This window comes from Artemia sp. Qi Xiang Cuo, chromosome 1, assembly GCF_049724085.1.
Source record: "Artemia sp. Qi Xiang Cuo chromosome 1, ASM4972408v1, whole genome shotgun sequence".
NCBI lineage: Eukaryota > Metazoa > Arthropoda > Branchiopoda > Anostraca > Artemiidae > Artemia > Artemia sp. Qi Xiang Cuo.
The window spans coordinates 105,910,870-105,933,773 of NC_142794.1; the positions used below are offsets into that span (position 1 = coordinate 105,910,870).

The 22,904-nt window shown below is 33.9% G+C and overlaps 1 protein-coding gene across 1 annotated transcript in view; it reads left to right on the forward strand.

The window, feature by feature from the left end:
- Ssu72 (Ssu72 CTD phosphatase) overlaps window positions 1-22,904 on the forward strand; it is a 62,122-nt gene that overhangs the window by 16,925 nt on the left and 22,293 nt on the right. The window contains exon 2 of the mRNA XM_089088464.1: window positions 1,811-1,954. Coding sequence (XP_088944590.1) covers window positions 1,811-1,954 — 144 coding nt within the window. The remainder of the gene's footprint in view (window positions 1-1,810; window positions 1,955-22,904) is intronic.

The following is a 22,904-nucleotide window of genomic DNA, read 5'->3' on the forward strand; positions in this document are numbered from 1 at the left end:
ACTGTCAATTCAAATGTATTTTAGCTCTTTTTCATTCCCTTTTTGCGCCATACCCAGTTTCTAGGGTGAGAATATAACAAGAGGTATAAATAATGGTGAGCGGCTGCCTAGCAAAAATGGCTGGGCCTTAGGAAAGCATTTAATGCCCTTTCATTCTCTTAAGCCCTTCCAAAACTCTTTGCCATAAATTATGCCTGCTAAATCAGGCTGTAGTCCCTGTAGTCATCTCTGACGTCCTAGCCTGCCCCCCCCCCTCCGTTTATGCCCCCGCGTTGTCTATGATGGTTTGTTATCTGCGCGGTTATATGATTTTCCCCGCAAAATTTGCGATTTATACATTAATCCAAAGTTGCAGCACAAAATTAAGATCTTACTTCTGTAGGCTAAACTTTAGTTTGCATGGAATTTATTGCATGAAGCAAAGGCTATAAGTTTATATTAGTCAAACCATAAATGGCAAAATTACACACCTCATTTGGGCCAGCTTCTGTTGCTGCCTTGGTTGCTGCTACACTATCCACCCACTTATCTTTTTTAGCTGGTTGACTAGGTTTAAAAATATCGATTATTTTTCTCTGACTCATTGCAGACTCTTATTCAACAAATGAATTCATTCAATACTATCTTTACTTGACAATGCTAGAGAAAACACGAGGCTCCGGGTTACTATCTTTACTTGACAATACTAGAGAAAACACGAGGCTCAGGGTTACGCATCATTTTGTATTAGATTTTGTATTCGATAAAATTTGTATTTTTTATTCGGATGAAGGATAAATAAGGGTATAATCTAAAAAAATCTGGGGGGGGGGCAAAATCAGGTCTGGGGGGGCAACTGCCCCCCCAGCCCCATAGCAATTTACCCCCCTGACCCACAAATTTATTTTAATAGCAAAATTTGTCTTGTTCTATTGTCTAAAGTAGGTGCTAAATTATTTTTTATTTGTTTAAACAGTTAGGATGCAAATTGTGCCATTATTGTAAATCTTCGAAGGTATAATAATAAGCCATATGAAAATTTTTATTCCAATTATTTTTGGGTAGCTTGGTATGGGTTTGATGGAATACAAGGCTAAAAACAGTAATTCCTAAAGAGCATTGACTCTCCTTAAACTAGATGCATTCCAATATCACCAGCTCTTTATAGTTCTTTTTATTCCTTGAGGTGAAAAGTAAAAATAACAGGGATTCCAGTTTTTTAAAGAGATATAGCAGTAAGAAGCAATTCCTGTGTTGTCCTATTTTTTCTTGATTTTCTGTTCAATCAGAGATTAGAATATTCTCAGTCACAAGTAATTAAATCAAGCTTTAAAGACTTGTATAATGAATGTTTATTTACCTTTTGATTGATTTTGGAATTTATTTCCGCTGTTGCAAAAAATCATACATATTTCTGGAATAGCAGATTCAAGATGCACACTTTAGATAGATTTATTTCAGGGAATCTGCATATTTATCAGTTTTAAAACTGATTAATTGTAGATGACATGGATTCTTGCAAAAAAAAAACTGATTATTTTGCTGTGGTCACTGATAATTGGATTTGGATAATGTCCTTCACTAGGTGTTATTCTGACATTTATATTTAGCCAGTTTGGTCTTGAAATTTTTTTTTTTCAAGTTACATTCCTGTTCATAAAATTCTAATAAAAATGCAGCAACTCCTAGGTTAGAAGATAACTTTTAGGACTCATAAATTTTATCAGAACAATTTAGTGCCATATGAGATTTGTAATATAAATTACTAGCAATGTTTTAAACAGACATGCGTAAGCTTTGCTTAGTATATTAAAGCATTTTTTTTTTGCAGTAAGAAGGGTTTTAGTGTCAAATCATACGGAAGTGGAGACCGTGTGAAGATTCCTGGACCTGCAATTGACAAGCCAAATGTTTATGATTTTGGAGTCACCTATGACAAGATTTATTCAGATTTATGTAGAAAAGACAAAGATTTGTATCCTTTGAAGCTCTTCAACTGGAGGAACACTGCAACTGTAGCAAACTAACTTGAATTTTACATTCTTTGTAGTAGCATCATCAGATAAGGGTGGGGTGAAGGAGTCCATTCTAGAAAAAAATATAGCTATATCTAATGTAATGTTTGAATTCTATTTCAATTTTGGAATTAAAAGTAACAAGCCATAGTCTAAATTGGAATTCAATTTCTTTTTTATAAAGAAAGTAATGACTTTGAAATTTATGAAATTTGAAAATTTTAATGAAATTAATAATGAAATTTGGATTGTTTCAATTCACCCTAAATATATCTTGTGGGTATCCATTTCTCATTGTTGCACTTCTAGAAGATGCTGGGTTTTAAATTTTACTTCTATTTTCCTATTTATTTGTGTTTAAGATGATGTTCTAGACTATTTATTGGATTTTACTTACAATTTTGAATCATTGTTTTAAACAAAATGGTACTGGATTTGGATTTACAGAAATTGGTTTGGTAGGAAACAAGAAATACCATTCTGAATCAGTCTGCATGGAATCTCAAATTGCTTTGAGAATCACACATGGAGCTTCCTTGTAAATGATATTTATCTCTTTTTGTTTAGGGACAATTTTTGCCAAAATGTCATTCTGGACAACATTTGTCAAGATTTCAACTTTTCTTTTCAAGATTCACAGAAAAAAAATGGTAATAACAAAGTCTACTAGAGAGACACTCAATAAATTCGCCACCTTAGCTCTTCTTTATGCTTCTTTGATATGATATTTCTCAATCTTTTTAAGACTCAGAGAAAATTAAATTCTGCCCTTATTGACGTACATATCCAACAATATTCATACCAAATTTTGTTTTTTCTCCCTTGGCCCAAGATATTATTTCATAACCTGAAATTGCAACTTGGCCTTTCATACACTTGAAACTGAAAAGGTATAGTACTTTAAGCTTACCCCTGAGTCAGGGTGGTTTTGCTGCACCATACCATGTCAGGGTAGCAATAGTCTATGCCTAGCACTTCTGTACAATAGTCATATTGTACTGTCCAAATGTTTTTAATATGGTGTTAAGAAACTTACCCTGCATTTCTTGTAGTGTGAAGTGACTCCATTACATGACATGGTTTTGCCAGGGTTGTACTTTATGCCAGTTTTAGTGCCTGCTAGAAATACCCTCTTGTATACTTTAGAATTCATTATTCTTTATTTAAAACAAATGTATTCTTTCATATATAAATCACGTGAGAAATTATCTTATGGCAATCACAGGAAAACAAATTGGCTTGTATTTCTGCTTTTTGAGATTCTCTTGTATCCTAGAATCTTCTGCAAACCAACAAAAATCATTTGATCTTCTGTTGTATTGTGTTATCTTTTTTATCATTGAAAATACTGCATGTAATGCTGAAGTATAAAGTAAATTTCTGAAAATGCTTTATCTTTTTGAAAGCTTGTAGGGCAATGTATATATATCTCAGGCCACCTTTTGATATGTCAGAATATACAACATAGGGCTCCCCAAACTTCACATATATAATTTTGTTGCACCTAGAAGTTTGCTCTTCACCTTCAAGAAAACTCATTGTTTTAGTGATCCTTGTCTTTTTATCTGGCCTGGCTTTACAGAAGCATATATTTTCTCTGAATTGCTGATACATGTTTTTTTTCTCTTTTTGTTTTTGCTTGCTGATTGGACTTCAGTGAATGCTTTATTACCTTTTCCTTCAATATCCTCTGCTTTTTTCCTCAAGGTAGATTGGTTACAATGTTACTTCCAGGTAGATTGATTCCAGGTGGATTGGTCCAGGTAGATGAGGTATTTTGGTTACAATGTTCTAGAAATTCCGTCTTGGTATTGGACCACAAGTGTTGGTAATTTTATGGTAAGTCCAAAAATCGAGTAGAAAGTCCTCAAAAAACTTACCTAGAATTTTCTTGTGGGCCACCCAATGTGCTATTGAACTAAAAGGATTGTTCACTGTTGTAGTAATTTTTGTAGATCCCTTTTCAACTTTACCATCCATTGCTGTATTATGATTGTTGATGGTAATATATCTTTAAATTATTTGGGTCATATGTACTCAGATCTGCTCCACTACCATTCCTTTGGAGGGAATGAGTTCTGCTGAAAATACCTGTAGCTTGAAGTTTATTATGGATTTTTTGGGATGTTGGTGCTATACAGACCAAAGAAGAATGACAATATCCTTTCTAGAAAGTGTTGGAAACAGTGCTAAAGTGTTGCTAAATCACAAACTTTTTGCCAGATTCATTTCATTCTGCCAGAAGCAAGTTTGTCAAAAGACTGAAGAAGGTGAACTGTGTGAACAGCAATTCAGCCAAAGCCTTTACTTCTCATGTCACTTTGTAAGAATGTAATTTTTAGTATAGTTCATACATCCTTTGCTCAAACTAATTTTTTGGTTTTGAAATCTCCTCAAAGAACCTCTTTAAATTTTATTCAGTTATTTTGATGCCTGTAGTAAGTAGAAAAGGTCGATATTGAACCTTTAATCATATTAACAACATGAACGTCAAATTTGTTTACACCAAATTTAGATTACCAGTAGTAATTTATTTAAAATTTTAAAAAACAAGGTGTATTGTACACTTAATGATTATAAACTAAGCATACAGAAAGTAAAACAATTCCTCTGTAAGTAATTTACACATGACCCACTAAATGGTTTCCAAAATGCGTTTTAATGTCAGAATGTTCAAAAGTGGAAGGAAGTAAAAACACTACCCCAAGTTTTATTTTAAAATATTTAATTGCCTAATCCAAAGAAAATGCCCGCTTAAGTGGTTTCACGGGTTTTCTTTAAGGGAGCCGGTGTATACCCTCGCGGAAATCCCCACCCTAGAAAATTACGGATGCGCAAAATTGAGCAGCCAAAGAGAGAGCACAAAGTAGGGACTTTAAAATATTGATCAGATGTCCTAAGGGGTAACAAAAGGACCAGATATCAAAAACTGTTTTAGGACAGGGGCTTGTTGGTCTCCAATCAATTTTAACTTATAAAAAAAACTAAGTCTCTAAAAAAATGTCAGCATGTTTCCCAATAACAAATACTATCTGTAAGCAATGGATAAATTGCAAAACTTAAAGCCCTTTTTGTAGGGTTGGGGGGGGTCTAGGGTTGGAGTGTCACAGAGGCACATTTCTTGGGCCTATCAATTATGATGAATTAAATGGCTATCTTAGAATTTTATTCTGATGTCTTTGGGAGAAGGGGGCTAATTGGCCTCCAATCCCTTTGATCACTTAAAAAGGCTCTTGACTTTTAATTTTTGTTTGAATGAGCCCCATCCTGATCTTATACAATCATCCCTGGGGGAAACTTACTGTAAGTTTTATTTAACTTGGATAAATACAGAATTAGTTCAAATGGAGAGATGAGGGGAGGGTGGAGGTAGAAATTGATATATATGATCCCAAGGACCCAGGGGCGTAGCTCCAGCATTTTTATTGGGGGGGGGGAAATGGGTTAAGATCCTGAGATTCAAGGGTATTGGATATATAGTTTTTTTTTCTCCAAAGTATTTGGGGGGGGGGCAACTGCCCCTCCCAAACAAAGCCACTGCAAGGGCCGTATCTAGGACTTTTGTTTGGAGGGATTTCCATTACGTTTTTTACAAGTTGGGCAAACATTTCCACCCCTCATTGAGCCTTCAGGTAAATACAGAATTAGTTCTTAGGAAGGGGCAGGGGAGGGAGTGGGAAGTTGAAATTGATATTTAATCCATCTTGATTTCTGGGGATATTTCTGGTCTTTGCTGTATTTTTTCTGTGTAGGAGGGGAACTGTCCATTTCTTAAACTTCGGAGGATGTCCATTTGATAAAAAATTGAGAGTATGGTCCTTTTTTGCAAGTTGAAAGTGATTGGAGACCAACCAGTCTTAGTTCTAAAACCGGTTTTGATATCTGGTCCTTTTGTTACCCTTTAGGACATCTGATTGACATTTTGAGGTATCTTTTTGTACTTTCTCTTTGGCTGCTAAATTTTTCATGTGTGTGTGTGGGGGGGGGGCTAGACCCTTTCTTTAAACCCATTGAAAGAGTTTCTTAAACACTTCAACATTGTTCAGTTCTTGTTAAAGATTTCTGTGATGTTTCTTTTTATCTCTCTGTGTACTTTAAGAGCAAACCTGGATTTAAAATATTCTTGCTGTAACATATTTGGGATTATCTCCCACATCTCTTTTCTTGTCTAATGGATAATTTTTTCTTTTTTTTTCTTTCCATATAAATTTCAACCAAGCAAATAGTTTTTTTTCAAAAACGTTGATTTTGTATGCTTTAATTATTTTATGTTGAAAAAAAAGAAGTGTTGAGTGCGTCCTTTATGTATTGTGTTTAGATGTCTCAATAACCTTTTTTTTGTTCTCAAAAATGTTAGGGCATTGTTTTTGATCTTCAATATGTCTTGATTCCCCCCCCCTCCCCCCATAAAAGGTTAAATTCCATTGGTTTTTTAGACAAATGATTAGGTGCTGACCTCAAAATTATCCATCTTCATTCAACAGTTTTTTTCTTTTCTGATTTGGTTATATTTTATTATAGTAAGTGGAAAAAATTAGTTTCTTTGCTCATACTTTGGCATATGGCTTCTATTATTTCTATAAATTCAGAGCTACCAGTCAAAAATAAATTGCTTCAGAAAATTTCTCTTATAGGGTATTTGATTGGTAAGCCTAAACATAATGAAGCAAATGTTTTTAAGCAGTGTTAGAAAAAAATTTATCCAACAAATTACGAAAATAAAGTTATGCTTTAAAGTTAGTTTATAATCAACAAATTTACCCAAAATCATATCTTGAAGTGGTTAAGAACAGTGTCATTCTGTGCAAGAGTGTCAAATAAAAAATGGTAGGGGGGGGATTTCACCCTAGATTTTGGAACAGCAAATCTACCACTCCTTCTCCTACATTGTGCTGATCCTGTGAATTTCCCATGTTGCTGACTGCATATAAAAATTTGATTTCTCACTTGGTCTAGTAGCCTTTTTCACTTGTTGGAGTAATGGGTCAGGCAGATCACTACATATAAAATTCCAACTTCTGATTTGTTCTTGTGGCAAGGGACGTCACTTATGAGGGAGGAAAGGGACGCCCCCTCACCCAATATTTTCAACCGGTCGGTTTTCATTACGTAAATAGGAAGATAAAAATAAATGACATAAACCAATGAAAGAAGATCAGTTTTGGTCTGTAAAAAAAAAGTGATATAATTTTATCAGCAATATCACACAAATCACTGGGTTAAAAAGACCAATCGGTGAGGAAAATTTATTGCTCCCCCCCCCCAAAAAAAAAACAAAAATATATTTTGGCTAGTGATACCTCTGGTTGTGGCTTTTTTTTTAACCATTCAATTGATATTGATGACTTGTGCTGATGGTTGACGAGTTATGTTGGCAACCATAAAAAAAAACAACTGGAACTTCTTATGTGTTTTGTTTGCCTTGTTGGATTAATGTTGATGACATAGATTGATGACTGTTTAGTAAAAACTGGAACTTCTGATTTGTTTTATTTGACTTGTTGGGTTATTTCACATTACAGTGGATGACACAGGAGTTTTCCACTTGAATTTCCTTTGTTTTTGTACCACTCCTTTTCTAAATCTTCTTGAATATTTGAACAGACGGTGCAATGATAACATTCTTTGAAAGGCCATTCCACAAGTAGCAGTCTTGACTCAATAAAATATTTTAGGCTCTTGCACTGGCGTAAGGCTCGAGGTCTGAGTTAGTGTATTCCTTGCTATTCAGCTCGAAAGAGCAAGGTGGGTTATACAGTCCATTTTTTAGTTTATATGCATTAATAATATCAACCTGCCCATGCCTGTACACTGAGTCTGGATGTTTTAAGTGCTGATAGTTTCTCAGGGTATGGCATATGTCTAAGACTGTGGATAAGTAAGGTAGTACAATGTTGAACATTTTCTGGGGCCTCCGTGTTCTTCTTGAGCTAAAATAAAACCTTTTTAAGTTTAGGCTTGACAATGGATTTATGCAACTTGGATAGGGCTACTGGGTGATGGCTGGATATATTATATTACATCTAGGTTTTTTCTGGGGACCGAATTTTCAGTATGTTCAGCTGTATCACCCAAGTCCTTCTCTGCAGCTGTTATGTATTCTTCTGCTTATTTCTCTCTGTTATAGATTAGACAATTTTTTACCAGTCGTAGCATAATTATTCATAGAGTTATTTCTTCCCAAATGCAGAAGCTTGCCTTTTGAAATACTTGATTTCAAGCTCCAGATGCAGAATGAAACCGCTCTGCAGAGCGGCTGTCAGTTGTTCTAGCATAGCCTATAATCTTGGAGGTTCCTGCATACACTGGCGTCAAATTTGAAATACACCTTGAAGTATCATTAATATAAATAAACCCAAGTATGCTACTTTAAAGAACTCCACTTCCAAAAAAATGGATTAGAAAACTAAGACACTTTTTGAATAAGGAAAATTAGACTTTAGGGACACTTTTATGGAAAGTTGCCTAATTATGGGATCAAATCTTTGAAGATAAATTATTAAACAATAGCACTTACCAATGTAAAGGTAATTACCAATTAGTACTTACCAATTTAATGGCTTTCATCATTTACAAAAAGCACTAGTTGCTTGCTGGTTGCAATAGTGGTAGGCTTGGTATCAATATCAAATTTTGCGTATAGAATTTTATTGGTATGAAATATGGATTGTTGCATTAGGATGAAATATGAAAATATTTACTTCTGTTTCCCAAAAAATTACTGACGACTAAAAGGAGTAAACTATTAACCTAACGGATGTTTTTACCTCCAAGATTGTTAGAAAGTAAGATTTTTGTCCCCCTACTAACCAGAAGACTTTTTTAAAGGCTAAATAACTGTAAAGGCTGTGTTAAGTCTGCTATGTTTCCACAAAATGCAGGGATGTGGGTTGCCAAATCGCTGTCATACTGTCCGTTGAAGATATGTATTGTCCATTGCGAATCTTTTGTTTTCAATTTGTGTTGGAGATTAGGAGAGAAGTGCAGTTTTGGAGCTAGTTATTATCTGATTATCGTTTGCTGTTTAGGATGCTAACCGTGGTATCAAGAGATGTATATATAATAGATAGATATGGTGTCTGTAATAGATAGCAGTTGCATACAAAATAGAAAAAAGCTAAACAAACCCTTTCTTTGAATACAGTATGATTGTCCACCACTAGATGTGTAAGCTATAGTGTTGCTACTTGGCGAGTTCTTTAAATGTAAGCAGTAGTGTAAGTTAATAACTTGCAACCTATTGCACCTATATACGCCTTATGGAAAATAAGAATGGAATCACTTCTCTCCAAATTAAGTTTAACCCTATGATGTAAGTTAATGCAGATTCCAAATTTTGAAAGAAACAATCAAACGTATATTGATGGGGGAGAGAGGGGAGTTGAAATCGCAAAAATGGCCATTCTTTCTTATTGTCATGCTATATCTTGAAGTATAGAAAATGGTGGGCGCGTGTCTTATCTTAAGAGATGGTATAGGGAGTGGGATACCTCAAAAGAACTTTATGTCTCACCTATGTATAGCTTGATTCTTGTGGAGTAATATCTTTAAAGTTGAGATTTCTGATAGACCTGACACTGAAAAAAAGGTTTAACTCTTGGTACGACTTTGTTAATTAAAAAAGAATGCGTTTGCAAGTTTTTCTTTCTTGGGAGACTTCATATAATTATTTTGTTTTGTGTTAAGCCCCATTGTAAATAATTGAATATGAAACTTATTTTGTTTAAATCAATTAAAGACAAGATACTCATTTCTAAGTAGCTTACTTATGAATCGAGAATGGAGGCTTTTGTGTAAATGCTGCTGGACCATAATTATTTTAAATGGCATTGCTGCAATATCTCAACCATTTCTTACAAATTAGTTGTGTTTTATATTGTACTCTACTACATAATTTCAAATATGCCTTGAATTACCAAGAAAACAAAAATAGGAACAATTGTCTATATACAAAGGGTGGGGAATCCTCTGTAAGGTTTTTTGTGAAGATAAACAATTCCCCCCACGCATCCCCAGAAACATCCTCTGAAGAAAAGCAGAAAAATGTGGATGATTTGATTTTTTTATGTCGGAGCTGAGTGTATTTTGTGTGCTGCTGCTTTGAAAATTCTAGCAAATCCTGAAATATTTAGCAAACGTGTGAATTAGAATGCAGTTAAAAAAATGAGCTATCTCCAAATTGTGCATAAATCTGTACCTCTTTTGAGTCATAATCTTTCGGATTGGTCGAAAGTTTCGTTTAGTGAATATTTAAGGAATGATCCAAAGGGATTAAATCTCAATCACCAAGGACAAAGCAGGTCTATCTTTAATCAAAATTCAATTAATGCACATTTCACTAATGGTGTTAGATTTCCACCAAAATTGGTTTTGAGGATATCTGAGTCAGCTGATATAAAAATTTATGGCTAATATTGAAAAATAGGCATCCAATTAAATGTATTTCAAGTGACTATTTCAGGGGCCTATGTCCCTTCCTCTCCCCTCACCTCGCACACATATATACATCCGACCTCTTTTGATTCATTATCATTTAGGGATGAAGAAATGTTAGTTGTTAAAATCTTGAAGAATGCAGTTTGACAATCTTAAGTCATGAGCGCCAACAGAAAATTGAAAGAGGATGGGGGGGGGGGGCGAGCGTTACCAGAAGTTTTTGTTTACCTTGGTTTGAATGAAATTATGTCTCGTTTTCCTATTTTTATACATTTTTTAATGTTTGCTCATATTTCATTAGGGGGAGGGGGGTGCATTTCCCTCTGTCAAACCAACCCCTGCTGTCGTGCATGTGCCCAAGTGTTTGATATTCACCAACAAATATATATTTTTTTTCATATTTAGCTTATGACAAATTTGGGATTAATATTACGATTAGCTTATCCAAAATTCAGATTAAGTAGACTACATATTTCACAAAATTTAGGCTATTTCAAAGACGACAATTCATTTCATCTGTAAATAAAACGAAAATATTGAAACCTCTATATAAGGCAGTGAACTATGTAGAAATAATTATGCATTAATATTAAATACCCTTAGTGAAATAATAAGGCAAAAAATGTTAGATTCACTTCCAGAAACTTGTATGTTTCATGGGTAAAGACTAATAAAATGCAACTTAAACATCGCAAGCAGGGGTAAGTATGAAGCATCCCTCATCTTTGTTAATCCTCTTATTTGTGCTGTTGGAGTGTGCATGGCATTCTATACAGACCAAAATGTATGTTTAAAGGTTTCAAATAATTTTAGTATTTAGTAAATATCTCATAGTCAATTGAGTCTTAAAAGCTGATTTCATTTTTGTGTTTTTTTTTTGTTCTTTCTTTTATCAACACAATAAACAAGGGAAAAACGATTTAGATAATAATCTATTACCTATAATCTATAAGATAGGTAATCTATTACCTATCTTAATAATCTATTTCCTCTTCTTCCACAATTATTATTTGTATTTTTTCTTTAAATAGTTTTATCGATTTTTTTTTTTTTAATGAATAACCATTCCCAAGTAAAATATCTTAATGAAGAATAATGATTCATCATATGCGAATCTCAAGACCGTGTATACTAATAGAATAATAACCCCTCTGTTAACAAATGAAAGGATTCGACATAAAAGATAAACAATGCTTGGTTTGTGATTGATTGAAAATCCTAACTCATTATTTCCTATGTGATTCCAAGTATTCAAAAGGTAACTTTTTAAATTTCCAATTATAAAAGTAATTCACCGCTCCCCCCAGGTAATTTAATTGCTATGCAAGCAAAAAAATCAATTTCTAATTCCCCACAATCTCAAGTAAAAATATATGCTCTGTAAATCTTGCATGGTGCTTGGAAAGGCAGAGGAATATTTGTTAAATACGTTCAAAAGGAAGTGTCTACGGACCGTTTTCGGTACCCGTTTCACTGACCCTGTGTTAACTAACAACCAGAACGAATATTTCATTTCTGTCCCACTTTCTGGGCCTATAATGGAAGAAAGGTTGAGATGGCTAAGCCATGTTTTATGGATGAACGATGACAGCTTGCCAAAGAATGTTCCTTTTGGTTATCCATTTGAGGGAAAGTGAAGAGCAGGTTGTCCCTGAGAGGGGTTGAAAGAGGTAATGAAGAAGAATTTAAAGGAAATGGGAACTTATCAGGAAGGGTGAAATGTAAATATTTAAATTGATTGGAGTGGAGGAGGAAAGTGTGCAGCATCAAGGTTTGGCGGCTTGATACTGTAGTGAGTTTTTAGTTTTAATGGCATCTTCTAGAACTTATGTAAGAAAAGCAAAAGATCAAAAATGGGGTTCTGAAAGGGGTTGAAAGAGGTAATGAAGAAGAATTTAAAGGAAATGGGAACTTATCAGGAAGGTTAAAATGTAAAGATTTAAATTGATTGGAGTGGAAGAGGAAAGTTTGCAGCATCAAGGTTTGGCTGCTTGATGCTGCAGTGAGTTTTTAGTTTTATGGTATCTTCTAGAACTTATGTAAGGAAAGCAAAAGATCAAAAATGGGTTTTTTAAGGGCAAACGAAAATACTGAATAAAAAAAAACATATTTCAAGAGGACAACCGACTCTCTTCTTCAGAGCGAAACGAAATAACATATTCAAGGAAAGTGCCGAAGAAAAAACCAATAATTTCACTAAGGTATTTTTGAGGGGGCTATTGAAAATTTCAATCCTTTCGATAGAACCTGATTTTGCTCCGTTTTAAAGGATTTGGAGCTGAGATTTATCACAGCAGGACCAGGAGATACTTTTGGGACAAAAGGTGGATTATTATTGAATTTTTTCAATCTTAAATGGTGGAGTTTCTCAGAAAGTTTTTGTCTAGAAATGCTCAAATAATGCTGAAAAGAATTTTCAGCAATAGCCTTAATTTGATGAAAATCAACATAAGAAAGCGTGCATAACATTTCTCGCTCTAGCCTGAAAATATCCTGATTTAACCGGTAGCGCTTGCTTTTGTAATCCCTAATAACATGATTTAAAATGCCAAACCCTATACGTTCTGTAAATTGCCGTTCGTTACTTGTGTTTAAGTGAAGTAAAGGTCGCATTGACTTGGGTAAAATACGGTTCTTTTTACAATTATGGAGAAAATACTGTTGATTAATCAAATTAGCTTTTTTTTTTTTCTTGCAAGAGATATGAATATCGTAACTACACTGGTAGAATGTTCCCCATAAACATGACGATTGGCCTTCTCGTTTGGTCTTAAAAATCCCATTTTTGATCGTTTCCTTTTCTTACATGGCCGGCCAATGTGGTTTAAGAAATTATCTTCTAGAATTTAGTTTTGGCAAAATAAGATTTTGAAGTTAATGTTCTATTTTTGAGTTAAAGTTCTATTTTGAAAACCTTTTCCCCAAGAAAACATTGTCGAGCCTGCATTTTTCGCCATAAAAAAAAGAGGCAGCAATGCACAAAATTTCAAAAAAGACATTTCAAGAAAAATCATAAAAGTTACAAAAAAAAATAATGATAAAATAATTGTTGAAAGGAAGCAAAAAGCTAATAAAATTACTATATAGCTGATTTTCTAAAAATTCTATTTTTTTCTAATAAAAATGTTAATTTCTTAGAACATGGTTTGAAGTTCGAAAATTTAACCATTTGGCGTAGTTCGGTTCATTGCGCATATTCATATGAAAGTTTCGAAACGATTTCGGAATTGATTTGCTTTTATTAAAATTTTCTGAGGACCACCGTGGGATTACTGTGTTACTATGTTTTTTAGTGAAATCTGAAAAATTAACATTGGTCTTTTGCCACCTGTAGCTTACGCGCAAATTATTTCTTCGGTCCTGATTCCTTTCATTTTGAAGTAAAATGAAATTACAGAAAAAATAGATGTACGTTTTAATTAAGACAGTGATTGAAATAGAAAAAAATTCCAAATATTTTGGGCATTATACCATTATCATGGTCAGTATTTATTACAAACAACTAATTCTTTTTTTGTGTGTGTAGATTTAGACTAAGCTGTGCCAAAAATGGGGTTCAATCTCACTTTGAAGGGCTATAATGAGAAAAAGGTTGAGATGGCCAGGACATGTTCTGCCAATAAAAGGTGACAGAATGCCAAAGATTGTTCTTGTCACCCAACCATCTCGGGCCAAACGAAAAGCAAGTGGTGATTGAATTTGGTGAGAAGAGGTCATAAAAAAGGTTTTGAATGAAATTTAAACTTCTTGGGAGGATGTAAGTTAGGAAGTTTGAATAGATTGAGACGGAGGAGGAGCATACGCAGCTGTGGTGACCTCAGGTGGCTTGGTGCTGCTCTGAGTTGTTACTAGTAGCAGTATTTATTTGTATGTTTTTGCTACCATTTATTCTAGCTTTTCTTCCGTTGATTAATATTTCTGGGTTTAAAACTGACTAAATTGATTAAAATTTTATCTGTTGTTATAGGTTTCTATAATATTCATTCTATCATTAATAGTAAAGGATCTTGAGTAGGATCCGTGCAATAGTTCTATAATTAAAATGTTGTAACCCCCCCCTCCCTCTTCGACTGTAGGTAGTGATTATTTTGGGAATGGTGCTTATGGGTTAAATACTAATCAGTAAAATTCTTCATATTAGCTAAATTTTATTTATTGGGGTTAATGAGCTAACTAATTACAAAACTAAGGCTAATATTGCCATTCAAACGTCTAAAATCGAAACTTGTGAAGTACTTATTTCAAATAGTGGACATGCTGCACCTTGTTTGAATCAGAGCTGTGCAAGGATTTTTAATTCTTAACAATGGAAGAATATTGAGTTCAGGAATATTGGGAATAAATCTCAGTTTGGGAAAAAAAATATGTCAAATATTTTGAATGACTGCAGTGGGAAGAGTCATCATATATTAATTGCTGATACAATCTGCCGAACTCGTACTGAAACTCGTCATTTGATAGCAGTAGTTTTTACTGATGATTGCCCAGTTGGTGAGAGTGGTACAGATATATTTAATATGGTCACGAGGGCTAAAATAGGGAGTAACGCATTGACCTTGAACTTACTTTCGAGATACAAAAAGGAAACATCTATAATGGGAGCAAAATTCATCCAGGAAGTGCCGACGTCTTTTGTTGATAGATTGAAATGAAACTAGACAAATTCTAATCTTCAGTATATCTAATTTTGAGACCATAGGAGACTTGGCAAGAATTGGCCCACGATTTGTTCCATGCAAAAAGCGAAAAATAAAAAAGGATGTTACAATTAAGTGGAGAAGACGTGGTGTTCCGCGTGAGAAGAAGTCAACTGGTTGCACATTATAATTGGAAGGAAGATGAAGTTCTTTAACTGTTTGCGTGCGCCATTTGATTTGGAAATTTTTGCCACGGTGAAGTCAATAAGTTGAAATTCTCCTTTGAATTGTGAAGCCCTGGTGATATGTACTTTCTTAAAAACGTCATTAAATTCCTTAAAACTCTCCGAAGCAGTCTCTGGTGTTTGCAAAACGATCCAAAACCAAGTGGTGAAGCTTTAAAGGAAAGAGTTCAGGCATGAAAATCAAAGACATTTTTACAGGCGATGACTCAAGCTCGCTGTCATTCATAACGTGATATGTCTGCTTCTTTCCATTTGACTGACCTGGAAATGGCACGTGATACAGTAAAAATATGTCTTAACAGATATTATATTAAAAAAAGAGGTTGAATTTATATCACAACAAGCAGAATTAAGCGCTAAGACGAGGCAAAAGATTATGAAACTTGTGAAATAGCCCCAACTTCATGGAAGGGGTGCTTTTATTACATCAAGACCAATTGGGCTTCGGTTCGTCTCTTGGTAACTGAATAACTATAGACGATCGCGTGGTCTCGCACCGGCGACGTGTCTTTCAAATGTCTTGTGAAGTTGAAATGTTCTAAAATCGTGTATATCTACTACAGAAAACAAGCTGATATAACCATTTAATAAGTTCCACTTATGTAAAATCATTATTTTCTAGTGACCATTGAGAAACCTCTGTAAAGATTACACTGTAATCAGGGCTATATTAATAGGATAGGATGTGGCACAGAAAGGACATAGTGATAGTTTTTAAATATGATAATTTCTTAAACCACATTGGCCTGACATCACATAAAGAAAGAAAAACGAGCAAAAATGGGGTTTTTATAGGCCAAATGAAAATATTGAAAAAAAAGCGAATATTTCGAGAGGACAAACGCCTCTCTTCTTCAGCACGAAACGAAATGATGTATCCAAGGAAAGTGCCGAAGAGAAAAACAAACGTGGAAAGTCAATGTGCAAAAAACCAAAGAAAAAACTAAAAACTTGAAAGATGAATAAAATTCAATAAAAGCCAAAAATTAAAAGAATTAAAACCAAATACCTAACAACCATAAAAGCGAGTTATTCGCCAATATCCGCGATTTACAAAAAATACAAAAAAATATGAACTGCCATCGACGGATACTAGAGTTGTTCGCTAGTATCCGTCGATGGCAGTTCATATTTCTTGGATTTTGTGCAAATCGCGGATATTGGCGAATAACTCGCTTTCATGGTTGTTAGGAATTTGGTTTTTAATTCTTTTAATTTTGGGCTTTTATTAAATTTTATTCATCTTTTAAGTTGTTAGTTTTTTCTTTTTTTTTTTTGTTCTTTTAACATTGAAATTCCGCGTTTGTTTTTTGTTGTTTTTTTTTCTCTTATGCACTTTCCTTGGATACATCGTTTCGTTTCGCACGGAAGAAGAGAGGCGTTTGTCCTCTCAAAATATTCGCTTTGTTTTTTCAGTATTTTCATTTGGCTTATAAAAACCCCATTTTTGCTCGTTTTTCTTTCTTTATGTGTTTTTAAATATTGCCTCATTTTGTTTTATTGTCGAGAAAGTTATATATATTGATTTAATTATTTAATAAGTCACATAGCTTAATCCGGACTTGTTTAAAATAAGTCATTCAGAAATATAAAATCTGCTCAACAGGTTTATTAATTCAAGGTTCACCGATAGACGCAAGTGCCTTATGCTAATGCGTTCTTGTATGCAGGAATTGGGATTTCGAATTTCTGCCAAGTTTTACAAGTTTAAGTTACTGAAGTACATTAATTCTGCCTGTTAAGTTACAGTACTTCTCTGAAATGCGTGTTAAAATTGGGATCTGTGGCATTGGGTTTTAAAATTGGAATGTCTTATATAGTTGTTGTTTTTTCAGTTTCCAGTTGTAACATATTTAGCTTTCGAAGGAAGAACTTCCCATAAAAACCAAATTTAGAAACTGAATAACCAATGGAATGGGAGTGGGTAATTAATCTTTTTCTCTCGTTTTAGATTTTTTACAGTAGCAGTTACTGCTTTCAGATGCCAAGTTTCGAGATACTTAGGATTTATTTCCAGATTTTCAGATCGGATACGAATTTATTTTGTTACTCTGTTGTAGCTTTTGGAGAGTTTTAGCTTTCCCTGCAAACAAAAGTGAAGACAAGAAGCTATTAAAAGAAAATGGATGAAGTTGTGTTTGAAATGATGGAATAAAACAAAATATGGAATGCGTGACAGATAGAAAAAGTACATATTTTTATTTATCTTTTTACAACGCCATCTATGATAGTTAACTCTAGATGGCAGTAGGGTATGCCGTTTTCTCATTTTGTTTCTTTTGTTATTAGTAAATAAAAATTATAACTTTGTCATTTCTGTCTGACAGTGAGAACATTGTTTGAAACGTAAGGTAAACAGCATGCCTAGGTACAATAAAATGTCCCTCCAAGAACTTCAAAGACCTATCCCAATTCTGTAAAAATAAAATAAGAGCAATATAAAATGTATTAAACGTTGACATTTAAGCCTAAAAACGGACTTAGTGAGCCGCCATACCCCTTTTCTCTTGACAATTATTTTGTCAGTTTCGTTCATCTGCATATTTAAAAAGAACGAAAATACTAGATTAAGAATAGAGTATTCGTTCTAGAATGGAATAAAAAGCAACTACTACTAACAACTCATTGCTGCGCCAAGGCGTCCGAGGCCAACGCAGCTGCGCACGCTGCTTTTCTATCCTAATTTGATCAATGTTTTGTTCTTTGCTCCTGCCATGTAGGTCCAATCCCCATTAAATCGTTTTTATCACCTCTTTCTACCCGATTCGGGATGCAAAGATCTTATTTCAGCTAGGAAAGTAGCGACATTGATAATAATAATAATAATTTTATTATAAGCCAAAAAACAGGCCATACAGAACAGTATTCATAATTACACTCCACAAGAAACATAACATAAATATCAAGTTTCACTCATTGATGTCAACGCTTCATTTACATATTTACATAACTGCCTGATTGTCCTTTTCACAGTCGTTTTAAGGCTCCCCGGGGACACCAAATTACCACCCTAAAAATAAATTTACCTTAAAAGAGAAAGTTGCTGGCACTCGGTGAGAATATGGGCCACATCCTCAATACCTAGGTTACATCTGGGGCAAGAGTAATCTGCATTTGCATCTGGGGCCACCCTTTTTCTTTCAAATACTCTTTCTATTTTTTAGTGGCAGACAATTGGCTCGGATCCGAAACCAAGTCCTCAATGTCTCCCCCGGTAATCCTAGTTTAAAATAATATTCAAATCCAAATATCTCTTTTACTTGGGAATAAAACTTCAATGTTTCAGATGGTTTAACTGCCTGGGTCCACATTTGGACTTCCTGGTCTTTTATTCTTTCTAAAATCACAGTGAACATTGTGAACACTGAACTTTTCTGCCATTCTAATCATAAAAAATGCACTTTCCTAAACTCAAAATTTTGCTAATGAGTATTTCAGCGAATTCTTTTATGAGCCAAATTACATATTCTAAGTATTGTCCCTGACATATTCAGAATTTTTTTTTTTTTTTTTTTTTTTTTTTTATTCTAATTGAAGGCTTTCTATATAAGTAGCACATCCATCGAGATCTCATCTTTTTTCCTCAAGTTTGAGGTTAATATTCCCATTTGATGGCAATTTCGTGGTATCTACTTAAATAACTTTGTGTTTATTTTTATAGGTTTTATAAGATGGTGGGTAAATACATCTTTGTTATTATCATAAGTGAATGTTAAAGTTTTCTTATTAATTTCTATTTGACCTTGCAGTTGATAAAAATCACTTACAACTAATAATTATAAGGAGTTAGTTTAATTCAATGAACAACACTTACTAAAAAATACAGAATATGACTACATTATAATTTTGGTGAATGATAAGAAAATGATTTTAAAAGTGTTTCTTGACGAATTTACAGTATACAATAGAGAAAAAATCCAGTTCCTCATTCAACAATTTTTTCAAATCGGTATGTATCTATTAATCAGCAATCCTACTCAATCCGTTGTGTTTAAAGCTATTTGTGAAAAAAAGTTTACCCCTTAAAATGGAGCTCTCTGCACGCGGGCGTGGGTGGGGTGTCCTCCAGGATTAGCCAAAGGACGCTCTCAGGAAAAAGTGGAATATAAATGCGCCTTTTTCTGATTCTGAGTAATCTAGCTACCACCGAAGAGATCTCCATAGGTATATCATTTGTATAATGCAGTCCCAGCCTGGCACGAATCCGTATTCAAGTGTGGGAAGAGGAGGGGGATTTTAAGGGGACCCGGGGTTTTAAACAACGGGGTAATTATTATTGGACTAGTAATATTGTTTTAGTTTTTGGAGGTTAATCTGTTAAAATTTATTAGAGAAGGGAGGTCTGATCCCCATGAAATCCAGGACGTCAAGCCATTCTCTTATGAGCTCACTGACGATTTTATAGTAACATCTTTGGTACAAGATTCTTCCATCGGATGGACATACTCAATCTCTTAAACATACAAAGCGGGGTCAAACTATTTTTTGTTGAAGATGCCCGTTTCGTACTTCAAGTTTTATTCTAAAAATGCAGAAAAATGCTCTCAAACTTCTCTTTGTCTAAAACTTCTTTCTAATTCAAACTTTTAGCGTATCCACAAAGATTTACCAAAGTTAGTAAAGTTTTCCTTAATCTGCATGTTTCGAGGTTTTGACAACTTATAAGAGAATTTCAGCTTATTGATTTAGTAGAAGTTTTTCATTAGCAAAAAATCCAAATTCCTTGTGTAAACAATATAAGTAACTGAAATGATGAGCTTATGTTCTATCATATGACGGTGTGCATTCATTTTTCCTGACAAAAGACAAACTGATTACTATGCTTTAAAGTTCCCCTTTGTTACATCTGCTAATTTTTTTCCGTGATCCTCTCTCATTAGTTACTGGCATAAACGACTTAATGTCAATCATTAGTAACGTTTCAGGGGTGTATTATTGTTATTAAAAACCTCTATTATTAGTCGTCAAATCAGAGGAACAATTTGGGAGAGGAGACAATTGCTCTCCTAGATTTTTCATCTTATCTCCACTTTTAAATTTTGAAAAATGTCTTTATTTTTTCATTGAAAATGTTGTCCTCCCTGTGCGTTTTTGTTTCAAAAACTTGAAAAGATTCTACCGTATAAATTTCGTGATTTGGCGCATTTGCTGCTCATACTTGTGCAATCAAATAACGAATGAACAGACGATATGCATTTTTAATAGCTATATTGGCATTCTATTAGATATATTGGCTACAAGTTAGACAAACATAAAAGCTTCATTGATTGTCACCCTTCACTGATTGTCATTGTCAACCTTAAAGGTCAAATAAATCTTTGCTTATCTGTTTTCAGAGGGGGGGGATTTACATTCATCCACACTTTGACCCTATTGATCTACACTATTCTGCTGATCCTCCTCTTCAGACAACCTCGCAAACGATTTTTGGTGATTATTTTAGGAATGTGAACGTGACAACGGTGAAAATATAGTCTGTCCAAAAATTGGCGGCACGTTATAATTCCTTAAAATTGCCTTATTCGGTTTTATACTTCCCTACTAACATAAAAGTCAAAGTATGGGAAAGCTATGACCTAGCATCATCCTATTCTCCTATTAAAACAAATTTTGTCTCAAAAGAATTTTCCTTATGTTTTGAACATCAAAAAAGGGTAATTGGTCCTTCTATTCTCATGATCCTCTTTTATTTTCAAATGGTTTTCCTGACTAAGTATTGTTTTCAGTAATCTTAACTTAATGTTTCATTTTGATAGATGGCGTCAACACCAAATTTTTAATGAGTCAGGGAATGATAAAGCCTTTTTGTACGCATGTTCTGGTGAACTAAACAAAATATTTACTCAAATCCATTTTACTGAGAACGTGTTATGGTTAATCAAATTGAGGAAATGGAAAACCCTAAATATGCCTAATAAAGATTCACATTGAAAAGTGAGAACAATCCTGATAAAAATGCTCATTACCTAAAAGTGTATTGATGCACATTTTGGTCTTTTGGAGGGTAGAATAATCCATTATTATACCAGAGAAATATTAAATAAAGACAGAGAGACAATATTAGCTTCTTGGATCCTGGGATTTTTGTCACTCAAATTCGTTTGTTTGGTTCAAAAAGGGCTTTCAGTGAGTGATAGAACCGTACGTATAAAACTAGATGAGTCGTCTTACATTTGGTGTCACTAAATTGTTTGGATAAGTTTTATGGTTGATAAAAAAAGATTTTTTTTTTCAATTTTTGTTGTCCTTTTGTTAATTTTTTTTTTTAGTTTTTAGGAACCCAGGCTCCTATATAAAATCTGAGTCGTGGTTGATTCCTCTTTTCCTGTGCAAAGTGATCACCCTTTCTTGAAGTTGTCTTCAAAAGGAACAGCATTTTAACGAATACCTAAGCAGTTATGATATTTTTACCGTACAATTATGGTCAGGTTTTGAGGCCATTTAGTCCATAGAAAATCCTGAATCCTGCTTCAGGATTTGAAAATCCTGCTGACCCCCCCCCCCTTTCAAATATTTTAGTTTAGTTAATATTAGGACAGAGAGCTCCCAATCTCTGAAAATTCCTTAAAGATCTTGACATTATAGTTCTGAGCAGGGGCATTAGGAAATATAGGTTAAATATGTTAAACAATAACTAAAATTCAAATAATTAAACTAAAAGCATACTAAGTGTATATATCGTCACTGTTATGCTTATAGGTCATGTTTGACTTTTTCACATTTTTCAAGTAAAAGACAAAAAGTGTTTTCTAAGCTATTCTCAAAGGAACAATTATTGGAGTAATTTAGATCAGGAGGATTGAGGTGCAACTGAACATTTATCGCCTTACTGATGCTCGCTTTGAGTGCAGCTCAGCAAAAAAATTTTGACGATTATTAAACAAATTGAAAACTTTTGTTACAATCTGTTGGTGTAACTGTGACGACATATATATTAAAACTATTCAGTATTCCAGGATTTTTTTTTTTTTTTTTAATCTTGATCTTTTCGTAAGTGGATCAAGGATACTGCTCAATTTCCAAAGACAGCCCTATGTAGGGAAGTTTTGGGATAGCATATTGAGTTTACTAAATGTGCATTATCTATGGATGGTATTACTAATCTGTAGTTTTTTTTTTTATCATTTGGATTTTCCTTACATAGATCATTTTTCGCGAAAAAAAAGTCACCTTGTCATTTTAAAATGAAATTTCTATTCTTTTTTTTTTAATTGGTTAATTCGGATTTTTCTTTTCAGGATTATAGAGTTAAATCAATGGAGATTCAAGTGTGAACAAATCTACAACCAAAGAAAAAGCAGAGTGAAAGGAATTTTGTTTTGAAAATGAACGCTCAACTACTGGAAAACAGAGATCTTACATGCGCCATTTTAATGTTGTCATACTAAAACTACCAATAATAAATTGATTTGATACAAAGGCAGATCTAGAGCAAAATCTGGGGGGGGGGGTGCGTGACAAGGTCGCAAATAATTAACTAAATTGACATGTTTATTTAAAAAAAGACTTAAAAAATGAAAAAGAAAAAAACTGGATAAGGTCAGCAGAATAATCTTGGGGGGGGGGGCCTGGATCTGCCCCTGATTTATGGA